We start from the raw sequence: 20,194 nt of genomic DNA, 5'->3' as shown, positions 1-20,194 counted from the left end.
TGGCCTTAGAGTTCTAAGTTTCAGGGATCCAGAAATATGCCAAAAAAAATTTTTTTTGGTTTTGGGTTCTTTTATATATCTTTTCTGAAGAAAGTTCATCATGTCAGTCCAAGATTTTAGTGTAGGTGTGTTCACAAAACAGATTAATTAAAGCCCTCATTTCTCTATGCAGTGTACTATGTGTGTTTATCAGTGACGACGCTGTAATGCATTGGCCACCAGAGTGCGCCAAAGTGCTACTTGTTGCATAAATTGTAGGATGTCAAGAAAGAAAGAAAGAAGAAATGCAATGCAAGATAACTTAAATCAGAGCACTTTATTTTCGTATATTTGCAAAGGACTATGACGACAGATAACGTAATCTCTGTGTTACTGTAAGATGTTTTAAATGTATTTGATTTAAAACTGTCACAGTATGCAGCCAAGAAGTTGTCCTGCATCACAGAAACTGCTCAGAAATACAAATATAAGCTGTTCTTTGCCGCGCACCCTAATATATTGCCCAGTGTAAACCAGTATTTATCGATGATTGATTGACGCTCACCTGTAGTGACGTAAGCAGCTGGGCTCAATGGGCGCGTGCAAACAGAGGAGGAAGTGAGTAAGAAAGAAGAAATATGTGACAGAGGGGAGCGGAGGACTACAGCTGCTGAGCTGTTGCTGCTGCGCTTCTGGACTTCTGGACTCACCAGTGGACCGCAGCTCACAGTTCCTGGACTCACCTGTGATATCATCCCATAGAGAGCTGCTGTGTTGTACGGTCACTCCACACAGGTAAGACGGCCGTGAACTGCTCTCAGTGTCTTGTGTTTGCTGAGCTGCGTGTCACCTCGCTGTTATGGACCATGGGAATGTGAGGCAGACATTTTTTCTTTCTCCCACCCTAATCCGTCTTTAAGGCAGCGGAGTAATTGGGGACTCAGACTGTTACTGGGAATGAAAATAGTCAAATAAGCGATTAAGTTGTTTTACATTAAAGCCTTATAATAGAATGCATTTTAAAACCTCAATTAAACTAATTTCTTACTGCCTGACATGTCATTGTAATATTGTCACTGTAATAGGCAATGTTTACAATTGTGAGGCTACTGTGTGCACGCGGCAGGTTAAGAGTATTAATGCGTGTGATTTTGTTGTTGTACTTGTTTTTTCTGTGGCGCACAGATTTGCTGGAGCAGGTCTCCCAGTATGTGCTTTTGTGTAGGCAAGTGCAGTGTAGGAGTGAGCAGTGAGTCACGGGTTGAATGCCTTGATATTAGTTTGAGGGCTGACACAACTGGCTGCTCAGGGGAATTGGATCACGGGTAAGGCTCAGTTTTGTGATGGGAATGGATCTTGGAGCCCCACTGTAGGTCACTGGTGGTATTTGAGGGTCATCCAGACAAGAGTCATTTAATACCCCTGCTGTTTTTCTCTGGTCTCCATTTAAGGTGCTAGTTTGTACACGTTGGGGGTTTGAACTTCTGTCTCCTGTTTTGCATGCTATAATTTTGTTCTCCTTTGTCACTCCTCTTTAGCCTCCTTCGATGTTTGTAGGTGCTGAAGAGATCAGTGGACGGTGCTGAAGAGGTCAGTGGACCGGGCCGAGGTAACGGAAGGAGGACGCCATGTCCCATACCCAGTCAGATAGCTCTATGGGGGACCAGGCTCCTCTAATTCTGGAGAGCCAATTCTCCACAGAACTCCATATATCTGAGCCAGGTGATGAGTGCTGCCAGTCACAGAGCTCCCCCACACCGCAAACTGAAACATCTGTGCCCCACGAGGATGTAGTAGACAAGCAGGTGCTTTTGAGCACCCACAGCGCAGCCGCGTTAAAGGTTGGCACCCATCAGCTCATACCTAAGAATTTAGCTGTGGGCAGCCGGCCTAAACACCGGCACCACACCACAGTGGTGACATTCCCATTGGGACTGGAGAACTCCAGTAGTGGGACCCGAAGCCGTCACTCAACTCAGGGGCCGGATGTGACCTGGGAGGATTATGACAGTGATGGAGATGGCTTTGCTTTGAGGAGGAACCGCAGGAACAAGTCATATAGAGCAGCTGTGACCAGCCTGGATATTGAAGCTATGGCAAAGGGACAAGGGACTATGTCAACACTGAAACCTGTCAAAGAAGACAGAGCAACCAGTCCTAGTCCAGCTCGCAGTCCTGGACGCAAGGTACATATCCTGACCGGGTGGAATTCAAAGCATAATATTGTACTAGAAGCAGATGAATAATTGAAAATAGTGTAACAATTGGGTTTTTAGTATATCAGAAACAGCCATTTAAAAAAAAAAAAACAATTTATCTGGCTGAATATTTTGGGATGAATCATGTCATGAAAACTTTTTTTTCAACCTGTCAAAACATTATGTCAGCCTTCAAAACTTAGTTTCAGTCTTGTAAAACCTGTTTTTTCATATTAGATTTCAAGGCTTCTGTCAGTTTGAAGTGTATTATATCCAACCGTTTGTATGCAAGTGTTGATTTTGCCAGTTATATTCCTTAAATGAAAATAGAGCTGAGATGATACATTTTGTTCCTCTTATAGCCTCAAAGGTCACAGCCAGCATAGCCGTTAGCGTTGGCTGTGACCTCTGTCAAACTCTCCTTTAGTCATAGGGATGATGGTATGTTTCCACAACTGTTTCCTATCTTCCAGACCAGTGTTGAGGAAGTCCTCATATGAGTTTTACCAGGCTATACTTAAAAAAATGTAACCTGTACTGACAAAAGAAGCAGTGCTGAAGAGAGGAAGACCTATCAAGAGTAAAAAGGGTATAATATAAAAACATAGTATTCTAGTCAAATGCATTCCATATTGATAAACTCAGGCTTCTGTGCTATGTCCCCTCTAGCGAACCCTAGGAAGAAGAAGGAACCGGAACCAGCGTGGATCCTTTAAAGATGGTATGTTCATTATGTGTCACTCGTTCCACTTCTCTAAATGTGACCACAGGACTACAAATAATTATAAAAATAACAATTACCCTTTTTTATAGGCTTGTGGAGGAGTTTCTTGTTGTTGAATAATGTTCACAGAACACTTGAATTGATCTGTGTATGCTGTTTTGCCTATCTTTGAAAAGATCAGATCCCCTGAGGCAACAGCAGAAGGCTAAACAGGAAATCACTCACTCTGAACACTCCCAGTTGAATGTCAAAATGTTGAGTCTTGAATATAAAATTTTATTTCCTGTACCATCATTGCCACTTCTCCAGTTTTAAATATTTTGTTGTTTTTTTAAACTATTTTTTCAGTTATTGTTATGTGGATATAGGAAAGGTTTGCTGAAGAGAGTACACTCACTGGGCCAACTGCTCACAACAGCAAAGAGTCACTAAAATTAATCTTTTTAACTGAAATTAACACTGACACTGACTCTTTCTGGGCCATGATGTATGTTTTTATCTATTCTCTAAAATGTAAGAGCACTCATGTAATATAAACATCATATTATAATCATAGTTCACCTGTACATTTAAGACTGTGATCTTTCAGTCACTTTATGGTCTCTGTATCATTCCAGTAATGAAATGCTTCAGACAGAAACCTGCATTTGAATCAAGTTCACTATCAGCTTTATTCCAAACATAAGCATTTCCAACTCCCATGCTTTAGTTGTCACAGTGGCATGTTGTTATGTTGACTGACATCACCTCTGCTACCACGATACCTGTGACTTTCTGCCTACTTTTATTAGTATTTCCTTGCTCTAGGGTCATGAAACATTGTCTCACAGTGATGTAAACATGTGGCTGAATCTAAAGTGCAAAACTATATCACAAGCTGAGACGGCTGAATTGACAATGTCAGGATGTTTCATTATTGTTGTGGATTTGATCCTCAGCTACACCGTGCCTCTACCAGGAGATACGTGAGCGAGGGCTACACTCTACCAACCAGGATGAGTTGCTGGATGACTTTGTGGTGGTGGAGCCACCTGTTGAGGACCAGGGCATTATCGTGAAGAGCTATAGGCCAGTACAGCTCACCTGGAGCCAGCTGCCACAGGTAAATTACTTCTTAATAACTTAATTCAGTTAGGATTCAAGAAAAATGCATTAACTGCCATTGTGTATGTAATCTGATACAATATTGTTATTGTTTCAACGTAAGAGCATGTTCCTAAAATGGTGTACTATAAAAGCTTCCAGTTGCCGCTGCATAAGCTCCCACACTCTGTGACCCCTTGTGGGACTATTGACCCCTTGTGGGATCTACTGTATCTGACAGGCTTCAGGCGTTAACATTTAATTTTTATCATTTTTAACACACACATCTTAAATATGCAGCTGCATGTGAGAACTTAACATTACTTTCTTTTTGTATCTATGACAAAGGTGAAAGATACAGGTATCCTGACAATGATCACACCTCAAGAGAGAAAGAGACAAGAGGTAAGCGTGCGTGTGCGTGTGCGTGTGCGTGTGCGTGTGTGTGTGTGTGTTACTGTACATCACTGCCAAGTATGCCTACGGAAATGTCAGAGCAGGTTGAGTCAAATTTAACCATCAAAAAGAAAAAACGCTGGAAATTTACAGTGCTTTGCTTTAGTGTAAGATACCTGCAGGACAGCTCTCAAGCAGCTCAGTCACAGAACATTTTTCAGATCTTGCAACCATAAGACATGTTGCTTTTTGAGTTAGGGGCATTGACTAGACCATGCCATTTCAACAAAAAATATGCAGTTTCAGAAAACTGAGCTGCTCTACAATTTTTAAAATAGCATTTTCTCTTTTGTGATGAAAACAAGTTCAGCAGTGTTGTTCAGTTCTTTCTGCAACTGAGATGGAGAGGAAAACAGCCACAGCCCACGGTTATATTAAACACAGTTACTGAAATAATAATCTGTATCAGTAACCATTAATAGTTTTTATCCAGTGATTTAATATTGTGATTCCATAAATTTTGGGGGACTCACAATAGAAAAAAATCACGGTCAAAACCGATGCAGCAGAGGTTGAAATACCTTGACTTTTAGTCCATATTATGGTGTTTTCACAGCTGTAGTTCATCTGCTTTGGTCCAAATCAGTGGATGAGTTGCTACTTACTTGCAGAGTTTGTTTGTGACCAGACTGAGACCACCTCTTCAGCAAGATCCAGTTGTTTTGGTCTGCACTCGAGTGTGATTGCTATGTCCACACCTGCCCAAACCAACTGCAACAAGGGGGTAAAGGCTCTAGGGTTCAATTCAACCAAACTAAATAAGGCAAGTGTGAAAACACCCATTAATAAAGCACCAAAAACACTGGATCTTTATATTTCCCATTGTGCAACTCAAAAGAATCTTTCCTTGGACCCTCCCTGTCTCCTAAGTATCCACTTCTTTCAAAAAACATGAAACTGATTTTACCAGTGCTCCTTGTGACAAGTGAACTGAAGTTTGTGTGGAAAATGGTGTCACTCTAAAATCTTGATTTTTATCCCACACCTGCCAACATTGTCTGGCAGTTTGGGTAGACTTCCTAGGAAATGTAGGAACACACTGAACAGAAGCAAAGGTTGATAAAGTTAATGTGGCTATAGCAGCAAAGCCAATTACATTTTTCCTCCTCAAAAGCAACCCCAGATTGATACCATCTAAAGATTGTAAGAGGATCTGATGGTGGATTTTCCCTTTTTGTTGTGTTTTCAATAGCAGTCTGACAGTAGATGTTGTGTCAATACCAAAGGTCCACTCTGTGTGCAATACAGCCCCTGAATAAAGCCACACCCTGCCTGTGTAATCAAGCTCAGTCCGTCTGCTGCACAGCTGCTTGCCTCACTCTGTTGTTACAGTGCTGAAGCTTGATCCAGATCTACAGCTATCCATAGCAGCTTTAATACTACTGTTAAGGGATATGAAAGCATTTGTGGGAAGTTTGTGAAGTAATAAGATTTGAGCACCAAAGAGATTTCTTCCTGAGATTTTCATGAAGTAGTGTTCTTGATTTAATTCAGCTAATGCCCTTTGGTCCTTTCTGAGCTACTTCACAGGAAGTAGTGTGTGGAAGGTGTGTCATTACCACGTGATCGCTCACCTACTGTAAGATCCTCATCACAAACAGCAGTGTTCAGCTCAACCCTGTAATACAGTAAAAACCTTGATTACTAATACAAATCAGTCGCTGCTGTTGTGTCTGATGCTGTCTGGATCTGTCTTGCTGTCTGCTGGTATATACTTTTCTCATACTCATGGATACGTTTTTGCTGAATCTGTCAGCTGAAAATGTCAGTAAACATCAGTGGTGTTACTCAGTCTAAAGATTCACCACTCTGAACCAATATTGAACATGCAAGGAGATGTTTGCCAAGGAGGAAAGCAGATAGACACATATCTCCACCAACAGCAGCCTTAGTAGACCTGAATGCATTTCAGCTAAAACAGATGTATTATTTTGTGTAAGGGGCATAAGTTTTCAACTTTGTTGATTTTGAAGAACCCAGCTACTGCTTTGCTTTGTTCATTTACACAAAGTGAAAATCATCAAGCTTCTAACAGCAAGAGAATCACATGATGGTTTTGACCTTTTTTTTAGGAATAGCTAAAATTCGAGTATATCTTACAAATGCATTTTTATTTGGGCATGTGTGGTCATTTGACAGGCCATCTTTGAAATCATGACCTCGGAGCATTCCTACCTGCACAGCCTGGGAATCCTGGTACGTCACTTCCAGAGCAGTGAAGCTCTGAGGAAAACGATGACGGCCACAGAGCACCATCACCTCTTCTCCAACATCTCTGTCATTCAACAAGTCAGCAAACGGTGGGCTCAACACTCTCATAGTCATTGCTTATGTGTGCATGTGTGTGAGAGGGCGGGGGAAAATGTCAGGGGGTGTTTTGCTACCTTGTAGAAAAAAAGAATCTGATGATGCTATCAGTGTGTGAAGCAGTGTAATGGCTGCTTATCTGCATGTCTACTGAACTTTAAGATTTTAAATGGGCCTGCACATTGTGTGGCTTTTTTTGTCACACATTTACATTTATTACCACTGAGACACGGCCTCAAGTGGAAAATTGGTGGATTTTACAGTTTGAAGGAGACTGTGTGCTCTCAGCTTGTCTTCAGTATCCTGTAGGCCCTATCAACATGTTAAAACACGCAAGCCAAACTGGTTCTGCTGCCTAGCTGCTACGAGTGGTATTCCCAAACTTTAAAATGATAATGGGATTGAGACCATTCTGTGTTGCTATCTGCATTGCTGGCTACTTCAATGAATATTTGAATGACAACAGATTTAGCAGGAAAAGAACACTCCCTCTTTGTTTGATCCTTATTTTTGCTAGTAAAACAGGATCTGTGAACCTAGAAGGAATTAGATGTTTTTCACAAGCTGCTGACATGTTTATCTGTTATGAAGTATCTGTGTGTGAATGTGTGTCTGTTGTTGCTTTCTGGGTTGGGCTGTTGGTGTCATTTTACTTCTTTTTGTAAAAATGGCACTTTGCAGGGGTGTGGCTGAAAGTCATTTATCATATGTTTGCAAAGCCACTAGTGTAAAGCATTTACAAAACTTGTGGTTAGATGGAATTATCTGGATTTCAGCAATGAAATAAAGTTTCATTTCATTTAGTATATTGTGAGCCTGAAATGATCAGGATCTGTGTATTTTCTGGATTGTTCTGAGACTGACATTGTTTAGTTAAATGGAAAAGGCAGCTAAATGTTTAAAAGTAACAAGCCCAATTTGAGTCTTTTTAACTGTGACCCACTGATATCAGGATAAAGTCTCTAGTTCATTATAGATTGCTATAACAGATTCATCAGGACATAAGACTGCAAATGTATCTATCCATTCATGTCCTTATCACATACAGTCAAGCCCGAAATTATTCATACCCCTGGCAAATTTTGACTTAAAGTTACTTTTATTCAACCAGCAAGTTGTTTTTTGACCGGAAGTGACACAGGCGTCTCCAAGAAGATAAAAAGACGATGTACAAAAGGCATCATTGTGGTAAAAAAAATATTTCAGTCAGCTTTTATTTACATTTGAACAAAAAGTGGCATGTCCAAAAGGGGTATGAATAATTTCGGGCTTGACTGTACTAATATGATGATGATCCTCACACAGCTGTGTGTGTATCCAGCTCAGGTCCTTTCCTTTCATTACTAACTTCCCCTTCTCCTTCTCTGCATTTTCAGGTTTTTTGAGGACCTTGAACGTCGTCACTATGACAACCCAGTAATTCGGGATATTAGTGATATTGTTCAGAAACACGCTGCCCACCACTTTGAGCCCTACATTGTCTACTGCTCGAACGAGACCTTCCAGCAGAGGACGCTGCAGAAGCTGCTGTGAGTAGCAGAACCAACTGCAAAGTGTTGACTTTATGCATTAAAAGGTGAGATTAGCTAAACTTCCCTTTTTTCCCATCTAACAGGACAAGTAATACTGCGTTCAAAGAGACCCTGAAGCAAATTGAAGGAAGCAGTGAATGTGGAGGCCTCCCTATGATCTCTTTTCTCATCCTTCCCATGCAGCGAGTCACCAGACTGCCACTGCTGCTGGATGTCAGTTGAACCTTTATTTTCCTTTTTGAACAGCTCTCAAACCCAAAAGTGAAACAGTATCTAGTCAAAAAAGCTTTTGGTAGGTGTACACTTTGAGAATGAGAAACTATTCTAAATAAGTAAATTTCCTTTGTCTTTCAAGGGATTTTTGAGTTGATTGTAGAACACATAGAAGCATATTTCCTAAGAGATTGTAAACATTATTACATACACCCATGACAACTTTAAATGACCTGATCAACCCTATGTTGTTTTATGGCCTGCGAGTTGAGAGCTACTTTATCTATATTCCTCAAGTTTAGTTAGTAGTTATACCATAAAGGTCATTTTTTGGCTTTAACTCTAATTTTAGGTATGCATTTGTCACATTATCTCTGTGTTCTTCAATTTTATCAGTCTGTTAAGTACTTAAGTATTATTTATGTAACTTTTATTTGATTAAAAAAGTCATAAAAATGTTAATGAACATAAACAAAATCTATTTAAACTAACTAAAACAAAAAAGGGACTTTGGGTTCTTAGTCATGACTATGACAATGCATGTACTGTTTATACAGATTCACAAGAAATAACAGGCAATTAGTCATTAATAGTTTAGGAAGATTCAGAAGATTGTCTTGCTTACAGGAATAAGCAACCTTAGAGAGTTTGATGCCTTTGTTTTCTGTTTTCAGACAATTTGCCAGAAAACTCCAGACAAGACGGCAGAGTACTTTGCTGCTGTTTGGGCACTGCACGCCATCAGCAAGGTCGAGATGCTCAGAACAACTCAGCTGTGTACTGTATCTCTATTTCCTTATCCCCACATTTTAAGGTTTTGATTATTATTATTGTTATTTTTATCTCAACAGTTGGTCACTAGCTGCAATGATGGAGCAAGGCGTATGGAGAGGACAGAGCAGATGTATACCATCCAGAAACAGATGGACTTTGGTAAAATCAAGGTAAGAGCATGTTGGCTATGGATGTGGATAAAAACAGCAAGAAATATAATGCAACAGGACTGATTTCCATTGTGTAGTAATAAAAACATCCAGTTTGCTAACCTGGAGTAATGACTCTTTTTTCCTCACAGCCATTTCCACTGGTGTCATCTTCGCGTTGGCTGATGAAGCGTGGCGAGCTGGCTGTCTGCACTGAAGAGCTCAGCATCTGGAGGGCTTTCAGCCACAGGAGCTACTACCTATTTCTCTTCAATGACGTACTGATCATCACCAAGAAGAAGAGGTCAGTGGGAGCTTGTTTTCCTGTGTTTTACTCAATTTAATTTGAGTACAACACAACCTTATTGTTTGTGTAAGATTGTGTGGAGGAAAAACAGTTCTATAAAGTGATTTGTAGCTCTAAAGAGAGCTCTGTGAGGTCTGATAAATTACATTGTGATATCAAACAAACAAATAAATAAAATAAACAGCTTATGTAGCTCAAGGCTACATTAGCTCCTACTTACATAATATATGTGAATCTGGACCAGATCGGTGCTGTTAACTTAATCGAGTTGAGTTGCATTATGGCTAATGTAGGCTGGTTCTCTGCATTGATTTTGATCCTTTTTAAACTGCCTTTTGTGAATCCAACAATGTTATAGGAATGCAAAGCTGAATTGATTGAGTATTCTTTTTAAAGCCTCTTAACATTACATTTACAGCCTCTACATTACTACTAAAATTACTTTTTAGAATAAAAATGAACCTAGCTACAGAAAACAAATGTCTGAACCAGTTTTTCTTGTGGTTATTTCCTTGAGACTCATGTGGACACTGAGCAGGTCCAGCTGCAGGCCAGCAGGGAACATGAGAAACAGAGAAGAGAGGAAGGGGACTGAGCAGGGAGAGAGCATGGATGTGGTGCATGCATACTTGGGATTCTTCAATCTTGCATTCAGCATGTCAGCTCAACAGAGTATAGCTTTCTGTTTTGAGTTAGGGAGAAACAAAACAATGTCATCTCAGAGAAGGGAGTTGCCCACAACACTGAAGTCATTTTCAGGGTTGTAAAGTCAACACTGTGACCCAGTCCTCAGGTGATCTAGGAAATCCTATTAACTGTGTGTGTGTGTGTGTGTGTGTGTGTGTGTGTGTGTGTGTGTGTGTGTGTGTGTGTGTGTGTGTGTGTGTGTGTGTGTGTGTGTGTGTGTGTGTGTGTGTGTGTGTGTGTGTGTGTGTGTGTGTGTGTGTGTGTGTGTGTGTGTGTGTGTGTAAATTGTAGCCACACAACAACGTGTAAAATAAGTCACTAAAAATCACATTTCTTTGAATGTTGCCTCATGTTGGGACCAGAGGACATGATCTGTCTGTCACATAACAAATATACTGCACATTAAAGCATCAGTGAAATAAAATGTTTGTTTGGCCAGTGAGGAGAGCTTTGTGGTGATGGACTACGCCACTCTGGAGAATGTGGATGTGGAGGTCCCAGTCGATGCAGAGGGACGGATGTCTCCGCCTGCCAAGAACAGCTCCTACCTGTCTTTCAGACTGCTGATGAGCAAGAACAGTGAGGGGAGACCGGAGCAGACCTGCCTGGTGGCAGAGTCCAGGTACTGCTGCTGTACTTCAGTGGTTAAGATATTATCCAAAGTCAAAATTAACATCTCAAAACACTGCATTTAAGTATTAAACAGCGACACATGATGGACATTTGTAACAATTACTGCAGCTGAACATCTGATTTTAAATTCAGATGTGTGTGTACATATATGTATATATGTATATATACCATGTATATATGCCAAAAATATATTTTTCTTTGTTCTTGTTTGCCACTCACCAAAAATCAGATTCATGATCAGAGCAGAGATTTGTAACATCCCCACTAACTTTCAAGACAATCCTCGTCCAATATTAATATATAATACTTACACAAGTGCAATGTGAAAACATGAAGTCTCCCGTGCACAAACACTGTGAATGAACTCTACAGTGTGGAAAAAATATTGTGTCCAATAGTTAAACATTTGAAATTAATGTATTAACATATTTATCGGGTTTTTTTTTAGTTTTAAAAAGTGAGATGGAGGAGATGCCATTTTAAGAATTTTAACATGATAATTATTCTTTTTCTAAAAAACAACAACAACAAAAAACTAACTATCAGGCACACATCATTGCAAACAGAAAATCTTTATCTCTGGAAGGGATCTTGGACAAAATTAAATTCACATGTGTGAACTAGGAACCAAATATTTTGTGTCTGGCTCCCTCTGCTGACAGAAGCTTGAATACTGTCCTGAAATTCTTCTATGCAGTTCATTCATAAGAAACATTTTATCACATGTAGATGACACTGGGTTTGGAGTTCAATTATGCTTATTTGTCTCCATTGCTAAGGGTGGACCGGGCTCGTTGGATAGTTGCTCTCAAAGAGCACAAGGAGGCGGGAGTCATCACATGTAAAGATGGTAAGTTATGGTGCTTTATTTACCAAGGGTGCAAGCATTCTTTTACATTTACTTTGAGTTGACTCTGAGTTTCAATGTGTACTGGAATTCTTTAAAAGTGGGAACTAATGACAAATTAGTTATCTTACCATGGAAGCTTTTGAGCAGTTTGGCAATACAGTGTGCTGCACAGAGTACAGATATTTACATTTAATTATTGGTTCCAAAAAGCTAAAACCTATGGGAAATTACCCACTTATCACTTGATTTATTACCTGAGTAAATACTAGTTTCAGGTCTTCAATACAGCATGATGTTCCTTTTTTGTAAATTATGGCCCCATTTCATTTAAATTGTATGATAAAGAAGGGTATGCTTTGGGGCATGGCTACGTTGTGACTGAAAATTTGCTACCACTGCAACAACATTGGTTTGGTAATGTAAACATGACGTAACTAGGTAACTACCATAACTTTGCCATAACTAGTTCAGTATGTTTTCAGTTCATGAAAGTTAATTGTAATATTTTGGTCACCTAAAAAGTCTTATTCAGCATTTGGTTGAACTAAAAGATCTTCTAAAGAGCAATTTATTCAGTTTTTCTGGTAAGTTCATTTTGTTTAAATAGTTTTAAACCTGATTTTTGTTTGTGAAAATTAGCATCAGCATTATCACAGTTAACCATAGACTGTTAATGCACAGTGCTAACAAAGTTACCCGCTAGTGTTAATGAACGCCACCCTCTTGTCTTGTATGAAGTACTTAAAAAAATACATTTAAATATGCTATATATAACATTTGTTCATTAGAAATATATCTTAAGTTAACTGACTCTTAAAGGCTTTATACAATATTTTAGATCAAGATCTTTGTAATGAGTAGAGATATTATAAAAAATATACCAATATATGGTTAATTTAGTCTTTAAAAAGTTGCCAATCATTTTAAATGTTCAATATAATGTTTTGAAACACATTTATTTATGAAGCAATTTATGTCCTGAAGAGAATAGGTTATGCCTTAACCGTGTCTTTTATGTTTGGGATTAAATATATCACAGCAATTTTAACATACAAGGTAATTTTATGGAAAAGAAAAAATCTGTGCACAATCCTGGACAATCTCTATCAGTTGAGTGCTCAATTCACATGGGATTTATTGACTATATTTGCATGGGAAACATGTTTATATTACCAGAGCAAGTGAGGAATAAAAAATACAGAATTGTGATTTCGCTCTCTCATTAAAAAAAAAAAAAAGCAGTTGCCCCAATCTGCCACTGAGTGTCACTGTCGCACCGCTCTGTACGGCCATCCAAGGGCGCTACTGTAGTGAATCTTGCTGTTTTGAATCCAGTGAAAGGAAAGAAAAGAAGCAACACAGTTGAAATGACAAAAACTACTAAAAAAATCCTCAAATATCTTGATCATCTGTACACGTGTGTTGTGTTGGTGATATATGATAATAGGCATCACTGTCTTAAGGTAATTTAACTTGAAACAGCTCATTCCTTTGCTGAAACAGAGCTGTTACACTCAGTGACCGTTTTTTAAGACATTTGTGACGAACATTCATTAATCATCTAATATCCTTGAAAACATCCACTTCATTCAGTCTTGTCAGTCTACTGAGAGATCTAGCTACTCTGCAATTCAACTACTCTAGCTACTCAGCAATTCACAGAAGTATCACTTTGCTGATACTTCGGTGCCTTTTTACTCCAAATACAACAAAATTAGTAGAAGAAAATCTCAAAACATGCATCCCTGAATGTTAGGTCATAATGTCCAATGGGCTCAAATGCCAAACATTTAAATAATGATTGATCATGTTAATACAAATAAACATCCTTGTGAGACCTTGTTAGTGTTATACTGTATTTAAAACAAAACCATTACACATACAGCACTTGCTTGTGCTATTGTTAAGAGTGTATCCATGTTTAATGTTCAATGTTCAATATTGAATATTGTTATCAAAGGGTGTGCCTTACCAGGGAAAATGACACACCCCAGTAAGTAATGTGTTCTAGATGTCCCAACACTGGGCACACAATGTGTTTTTATAATACATGGTTCTTAGTTTTTCATTGATGGTAAAATTCAGAAAAATGTCATATCCAACATTAAAAGTGCTGGGATTCTATAAACTACATCGCGTTATGGGAATATGTTTCAGGTCTGCCACAGTATGAGGCCACCAAAGCATACATGCCAAAGGAACCAGATCAGCTGGGGCTACAGCAGGCTGAGCTCGTCATTGTTTTTCAGCAAGAAGAGGGTGAGGCTTTGTTTGTCTCCATTGTTACCTGTAATACACTATCAAACCCACAACCTTGTGTCACTGCCTTTTCTACTCTTCCTAGACTGGTGCTTCGGGGAGAGGATGCGAGATGGAGAAAGGGGCTGGTTTCCTTCCAGCTGTGCCACAGAGATCACCAACCGCACTGCCATGGAGAACAACATGCAGCGCATGAAGCGCCTGCGTAAGGAGACAAATGTATGAGTGCTTCTCAGTGTCTAAACTATCAGGTGTACAAAACAGTGTTCAGTGTCTAAGACGGTCATTGATGAATCAAATGCTGAACACAGGAACTGCATGAATTACGGTAACAGTGTCCCAGAAGTCCATTACCAAGAGACTGAGAGACTAAACAGGATATTAAAGTCTCTAATGGCAATTAATGGCGTCCTGGTGCCCCAGTGGTCTCTATTCTGAATACAGCCAGGGTTCAAATTTCATGTCGGTCTGTCAGACTACTTCTTTTTTTTTTTTTAACTTGAGTTACTACTGTAGGAATTTTTACTCAACATGTACAGCACTTGCTGTAATTTCCTTGGTGTGAATGTAAATTTACTTGATATAGTAAATACTTTAGATTCAGTGTATGACTATTTAAAATCTACATCTCTAAATCTATAAAATGTCATTCTTTTGCCTATATACATTTTAAACAGTTGCATGCAAAATACATCCAAGTATGTTTCCTATACTTTGCTTAAGTCGTATCACTTCACCTCAAGAAAGAACTTGAATCTAAATCTTGTTTTATTGTGTGTTAATGTCAATTAAAGAGACTGTACTTATCTTAGTGTACAAATAAGTTTTTGGCCACAGAATTAAGTTTTGGAAAAAGATGGTATTTTAAATGTAGTTTAGTATGCTGTGGCATTGTTTGGTTATGTTGAATAAATACTTACTGCAATAGGACTACCTGAAATGAACAAAAACCACTCCCAACAATCTTATTTCTTTACCAGAAGAAAATAAACACACTCAAGACCATGTTCCTGGTTTCTGGACTTTTATTTGAGCTTGCGTTCTGTTAAAATGTTTTGAATACATAAAAAGTTATTTAAAAATGTCAAACTGACCAGATATCAAATTTCCATTTTTTCTTTAAAAACCATTTGGTGTAAAAACTTAGGACAGATTTAGAAAAACATTTGCAGTTTCCCCAAAACGTTTTGTAGCTGTCACATAAAAATAAGGAGAAAAACAAAAAAAAAACAGGTCTGCATAGATTCTGCAGGCAATCGGTGGTAATCTGGTCAAATGCATGGTGCAAGCTTGTGACGATCGTCAAGTCAAATCTTTATTGCTCAGATCTTGTTTGATGTTTCTTCTTGTTGACAAAAAAACTGTAAAAAAAAGAAGTATCAAATTAGTCCATTGTTTCTGTATGCTGCTTTTTTATTGAACATTTTCAAACAATTGGTTTAGTCATGTAGGGTGCTGCAAGCTAGAGTTGGCTACAAATGCGTATCATCACCAGACAGCAGAAAATAATCCAAATCCCGAAGCTGCTGTTCATATGGAAGCGAGACAATAGCCAGAGGGCTCTATGGTGCCAGACAGTTTACTTTATCAAATCCACTGCATTACCTCATGCTTTGGATCACCATGAGGCTATAGACTCACCCGGACGATGGTAAAAGATGGTAGGTGCCGGTGGGCAGGTTGTTTCCTACTCAGCCCCACCCTGCTGGGCCTCGGGAGCGGACGTTTTCTCTGCAGATGGGTCACCTCCTGTCTTGGCCTCCTTGGTTTCTGGGCCGGGTTTGCCACCAGTCTGTGGGCGTCTGCGGCGGTAGTTGAAGTTACGGCGGTAACGCCGCTGGCGGGGCTGTTGGTTCTGACCACCTTCGCCGCCCTGATTCTCCTTGTCCTCCTCACCGTCCCGCACCGGTCTGGGACGGGGTGGACCTCTGGAATGAACAAGCAAAAAGTTGTAAGCAAACATGAAGTATACTATAACGAAGAACTGGAAATCTCATGCAAAGAATAAATCATCCACTGAAACAAGATGCAGTTCAAAAGTCACAAGACAATTGCGATTATAAAAAAAGGAAAAAAAAGGGAAAATTTGGATGCACAGCTGCAATTTGAGTTTAGGCTGCAATAAAGGGAGAGTTTCTCTGGGCAAAATAAGTAATTTCTTATTATGCCAGGGTTCATTTCTAAGCAGAAAATTGGTGACTTTAACCTAGGACAGCCCCATCTTTTACTCTCCCATTTTTGCAGCCCTGCGTCAATGAAGCCAACATGCAAACCTTGGTCTGAACCTTGGTCGGAAGCCTCTGTAGTAGTTCTGCCTCACTGGTTTGTTGCCCTGGTCTGGACCTCCCTGGCTCTCATCACCCTCACCTCCCTGAAAGCAAACAGACCAAACTACTGACACACAACTTTTTCCAGAGCAATCACACAGTTAAAACAAGCTTTAGAACATTTGTCATGTAGTGTAGAGCTTTATGTTGAGGCTGATAAGTGGGATATCAGGTAGCTCTGTACACAAGATTAGGGACCTATTTCAATCATTTTGAAAGATATAGTGGCAAGACCCCCGATACACCAAGAATTGTTCACAACCACGTGAGTGTTGAAGAGGAGAGGGTCTAGTTGCGTATGACATGTTAACGCTCCAAACTGTCATAGGATGCCTGGGTGCCTGCTTCAGGTTGAAGCCCTGGGACGGCGTACCTCAGTCCTCTCTCCTCGTGGTGCGTTGGTGTACGGGGGCCGGCGGCCGTAGCGTCTACGTACAAAGTATGGCGGGTAGCGCCGTCTGCCAGGGTAAGCGGGCCTGCGCTGCGGTGGCTGTGAGTCTCCTTCAGGGGCGCTCTCTCCCCCGTCACGGCTGCCTTTGTCACGGCCTCCACTGCCTGGCTCACCCTCTCCGTCACTCTGGTAGTTCTCTGGATAGTCTCCACCACGGGGAGGGCCCCTCCTTCTGGGGTAACGCCGATAGCGGTTTCTGTCAGCGGCGTACTTACTTCCCTGGACTGCAACGCCTCCTGGGCCAGTGACATTTGCTGCCTCTGCTCCCTGTGGATGTTTATAACATTAAATCCTTTTTTAAAAGGCAATAATCAAAAATTATCATTGATAGTTTTAATTTTTTTCCCCTAATTTAAAAATTGTTTTTAGAAACTACATCCAGAACTCTGAATTTAGTGTCAAAAAAGACTGCATTAACAACCACCTTACCTTTTCTCCCTCAACTACATCAAACTCCACAGTTTCTCCATCTCCAACACTGCGAAGGTATTTCCTCGGGTTGTTCTTTTTGATGGCTGTCTGAAAATGTCAATAGTTCAGATGTAAGATTTTACATTCATTATTTAAAATGAACAGTAATGCAATAAAACTACTTGCAACTTACCTGGTGTACAAAAACGTCCTCTTTTGTATCATTCCTAAACAAAAGAATAAAACCACTTAGTTACATCTAGTTAGCAGTATCCTGTTACAATAACGCATCAGTTGACAGATTATAACTAAACCAGCAAGTGTAAGCATTAATTAAATGCTGCATGTAACAACAGCATGGAGACCAGAAGACAAATCGTCTGGTTAGCATCGTAAGCAAATCAAAGACATAATAGGATTGGGAATGTTCCTGCACACACAGATGATTTCAGGGTCTTTAGGAAGCTGTGATGGGGGTAGGGTCCACATACCTGTTGATAAAACCATATCCATTCCTGACGTTGAACCATTTGACTGTACCCAAGACTTTTGTTGCTGCAATGACATAAAACATTAGATTATTGACCAAGCATAAGCTTGAGTCATTTTGTTACACCATAAAATGTTAGGATAACATAACTGACTAAAACTAAATTCTAACTAACCTCTCCAGCTACACGAGGCATGAGAAACTTTAAAGGAATCAAATAACAACAGATGATGAAAAACTAACCATGGCCACAGATAATTTGGGAGTTATATTTAACTCCCAACTGTCACTCTTTTTATAGACCCTGATGCTTAGGGGTGCCCTGTGCCAGCTGCACTTGGTGTGAGACACAAGCCCAGAATATTATGAGCCAGTAATGACTACCCTACTTCTCATGTAGCTCTAAAGGCTTCTTGATAGCCACATTATCCGTGACTATGTCGTAGGGAACGGCTTGGGTGATAACGTAGGCTGTGTTCCCCGTTCATATTTCAAAGTTAAACATCTACAGACCTACTGCCCCATTTCAAACCGCACTACTCAGCACTCAGCGCTCCCCACGTGGTGGTGTCGCGTCCGGAAGCAGGCATCGAGCCCAGCTGGCTTGTTAGCATAGCTACCTGAGTCTCAACCATGTGGTTGGATTGGAGCCAACAAGCGGAAATAATCGTAGAACATGAGATAGTGTCTATTGTGACTAAATGTTATGTCAGGCCGAATAGAAATATATCGATGTTGTGTGCGTTTTCGGCAAATAGACGACGAAACGGCGAATGAAGCCAGTGGAATTATACGGCGGACATTTTGGGTTGGCCCCTTCAGCCTTGTAAATAGCTAACGTTAGCTGGATAGGCTAACGGCCATGCTAACGACACGCTCAGCTAACATAGGCCGCAATTATAGCTCATGAATTAGAGCGAAATTCGACAAGCGTTGGGAGTTGTGTTCTGGTGTATTTTTTTAAATTAGCTTCTGTATGGAAGTTTCCCCCCCATGTTGTCCGAAAGTTTTAGCGTATGTTTCGACTCTTTTGAACCAGGCTCTTTGGTGTGAACAAAGAGACGGCCAACAGCTAGCCTGTTTTCGACGATAGTAGTCGTGGCCGGTCATGTGAACACTGTAAAATAACTTCACTATTAAGTGTGAGCCGCTAGAACAACTATAAATCACGTTAACGTTGTAACGTCCCCAGTAGTCTGTAACCGTTGCACCAACCAGGCCCTGGAAACGGCTTCTGTTAACTTCAACGGTCGCATGTGACGGCCGGCCGGCAACATGGACGTTAAGAGGCCGACGAACCGGACAGATTAGCCGGCTAACGTTGAAGGATTACCTCTGCTCATAGTATATTCTTCTGAAATCAATGCAATTCCTCGGAGCAACTGCTAATAAATCTTTTGTATCACGTTAAACAAAGCGTGGTAAAAAGGCAAAGGCTGATGTCAACCATCCATCTACGGTTAACGTTACCAACTGACATTTTTAAATTTGTTAACGTTAAAACCAACGTTAATTTACCCGACAGCAGAGAGAAATAAATTTAACTTAACATTTTATATTCAACACTAATTTATAGACACATCCGAATTATCCAAAAATCGGTGATATTTTGTGATCGGTAAAATTAATTATTTTTTAGCCATTGTCGGTTTCAAACGTGTACTGTGTTTAAACAGTAATGTCAGATTGTTAACATTGTGATTCAACGCAGTATTGAGCCGGTGATCGGCTTGATAACGTTTGCAACGGCCGCTTTTGGTGCATCGCCTCCACCGTATAGCTAAGTTAGCTAACTAGCTCATTTCCAGCAGTCTTACCGATGACCTTCTTATCCCCCGCGGAAGCTGCGGCTGCCGGGCTGGATGGGCTCTCCGCATCGGCAGCAGGCTGCGGTGGTTGTTGCGTCTCGGCCTCGCTGCTCATGGTTGGTTACTGGTTGGTAATGGCTTCTGCCGGCGGCGGCTCTCTGCTGTGTTTCCCGGTGCTAGATGGTAACCTGGGCCGGCGGTGGTGGGGGCTACTGCCTTCGGGCTCTCTGCTTTCCTCTTTCCGCTCCCGTTGCCGATCGAACTGGGCAGAATGTGAAACTGTGCCGGGGAATGTTCCTGCCCAGGGGTCCCGCCCTACTTGTCCCCTAATTGGCTAGAATGTGTAACGGAAAGCAAAAGGCGCTCCTATTGGTTAAGACAACTGTCAATTTTGTTTGTGGGAAGCGTTTACTTATAATGATTGGCTAGAGGATGATGTACCTGTCTTTAGTGTCTACACCACAATGATGTCAAAGCCAGACAAGTCAGACAGGTAGCTGTGACAATTAATTAAGGAATTTTACACCACACAGTATATTTAAAATGGAGGTGGCAT

General features: G+C 40.4%; 3 protein-coding genes across 4 annotated transcripts in view; 1 reads left to right on the top strand and 2 right to left on the bottom strand.

Annotated features, from left to right (window-relative positions):
- ppih (peptidylprolyl isomerase H (cyclophilin H)) overlaps window positions 1-20,194 on the bottom strand; it is a 199,262-nt gene that overhangs the window by 161,592 nt on the left and 17,476 nt on the right. The gene's annotated exons all lie outside the window — the stretch shown is intronic.
- arhgef16 (Rho guanine nucleotide exchange factor (GEF) 16) lies at window positions 1,597-14,439 on the top strand. The gene is made up of 14 exons (XM_053316988.1): window positions 1,597-2,165; window positions 2,847-2,898; window positions 3,840-4,003; window positions 4,333-4,389; window positions 6,580-6,740; window positions 8,124-8,276; window positions 8,363-8,492; window positions 9,167-9,241; window positions 9,344-9,436; window positions 9,568-9,719; window positions 10,849-11,031; window positions 11,822-11,892; window positions 14,050-14,151; window positions 14,237-14,439. Exons 1-14 carry the CDS (start codon window positions 1,608-1,610, stop codon window positions 14,374-14,376), a joined length of 2,091 nt encoding a protein of 696 aa, XP_053172963.1. The 5' UTR covers window positions 1,597-1,607; the 3' UTR covers window positions 14,377-14,439.
- On the bottom strand, window positions 15,159-19,911 carry ybx1 (Y box binding protein 1). Of its 2 annotated transcripts, none has more exons than XM_053317001.1 (8): window positions 19,648-19,911; window positions 17,832-17,895; window positions 17,534-17,567; window positions 17,359-17,448; window positions 16,915-17,196; window positions 16,425-16,522; window positions 15,793-16,079; window positions 15,159-15,512 (listed from the first exon to the last, which is right to left on the bottom strand). In XM_053317001.1, the coding sequence occupies exons 1-7, from the start codon at window positions 19,751-19,753 to the stop codon at window positions 15,839-15,841; spliced, it is 915 nt and encodes a 304-aa protein (XP_053172976.1). In that variant the 5' UTR covers window positions 19,754-19,911; the 3' UTR covers window positions 15,159-15,512; window positions 15,793-15,838. The 2 variants fall into 2 exon arrangements, with proteins under 2 accessions (XP_053172976.1, XP_053172977.1); XM_053317002.1 differs by having other exon boundaries at window positions 16,437-16,522.

The sequence above is a fragment of the Scomber japonicus genome, chromosome 4 (assembly GCF_027409825.1).
Source record: "Scomber japonicus isolate fScoJap1 chromosome 4, fScoJap1.pri, whole genome shotgun sequence".
Classification (NCBI taxonomy): domain Eukaryota; kingdom Metazoa; phylum Chordata; class Actinopteri; order Scombriformes; family Scombridae; genus Scomber; species Scomber japonicus.
This window is presented reverse-complemented; position numbering and strand designations above follow the sequence as displayed.

Bases quoted from the DNA above. Each gene is read 5' to 3' on its own strand.
- arhgef16 (XM_053316988.1), top strand. From the start codon at position 1,608: ATGTCCCATACCCAGTCAGATAGCTCTATGGGGGACCAGGCTCCTCTA. The intron at 2,899-3,839 runs GTATGTTCATTA...TTTGATCCTCAG, and splicing joins GCGTGGATCCTTTAAAGATG to CTACACCGTGCCTCTACCAG. The intron at 4,004-4,332 runs GTAAATTACTTC...TCTATGACAAAG, and splicing joins CCTGGAGCCAGCTGCCACAG to GTGAAAGATACAGGTATCCT.
- ybx1 (XM_053317001.1), bottom strand. From the start codon at position 19,753: ATGAGCAGCGAGGCCGAGACGCAACAACCACCGCAGCCTGCTGCCGAT. The intron at 17,449-17,533 runs GTAAGTTGCAAG...TGACATTTTCAG, and splicing joins AGGACGTTTTTGTACACCAG to ACAGCCATCAAAAAGAACAA. The intron at 16,080-16,424 runs GTTTGCATGTTG...TGTTCATTCCAG, and splicing joins CGACCAAGGTTCAGACCAAG to AGGTCCACCCCGTCCCAGAC.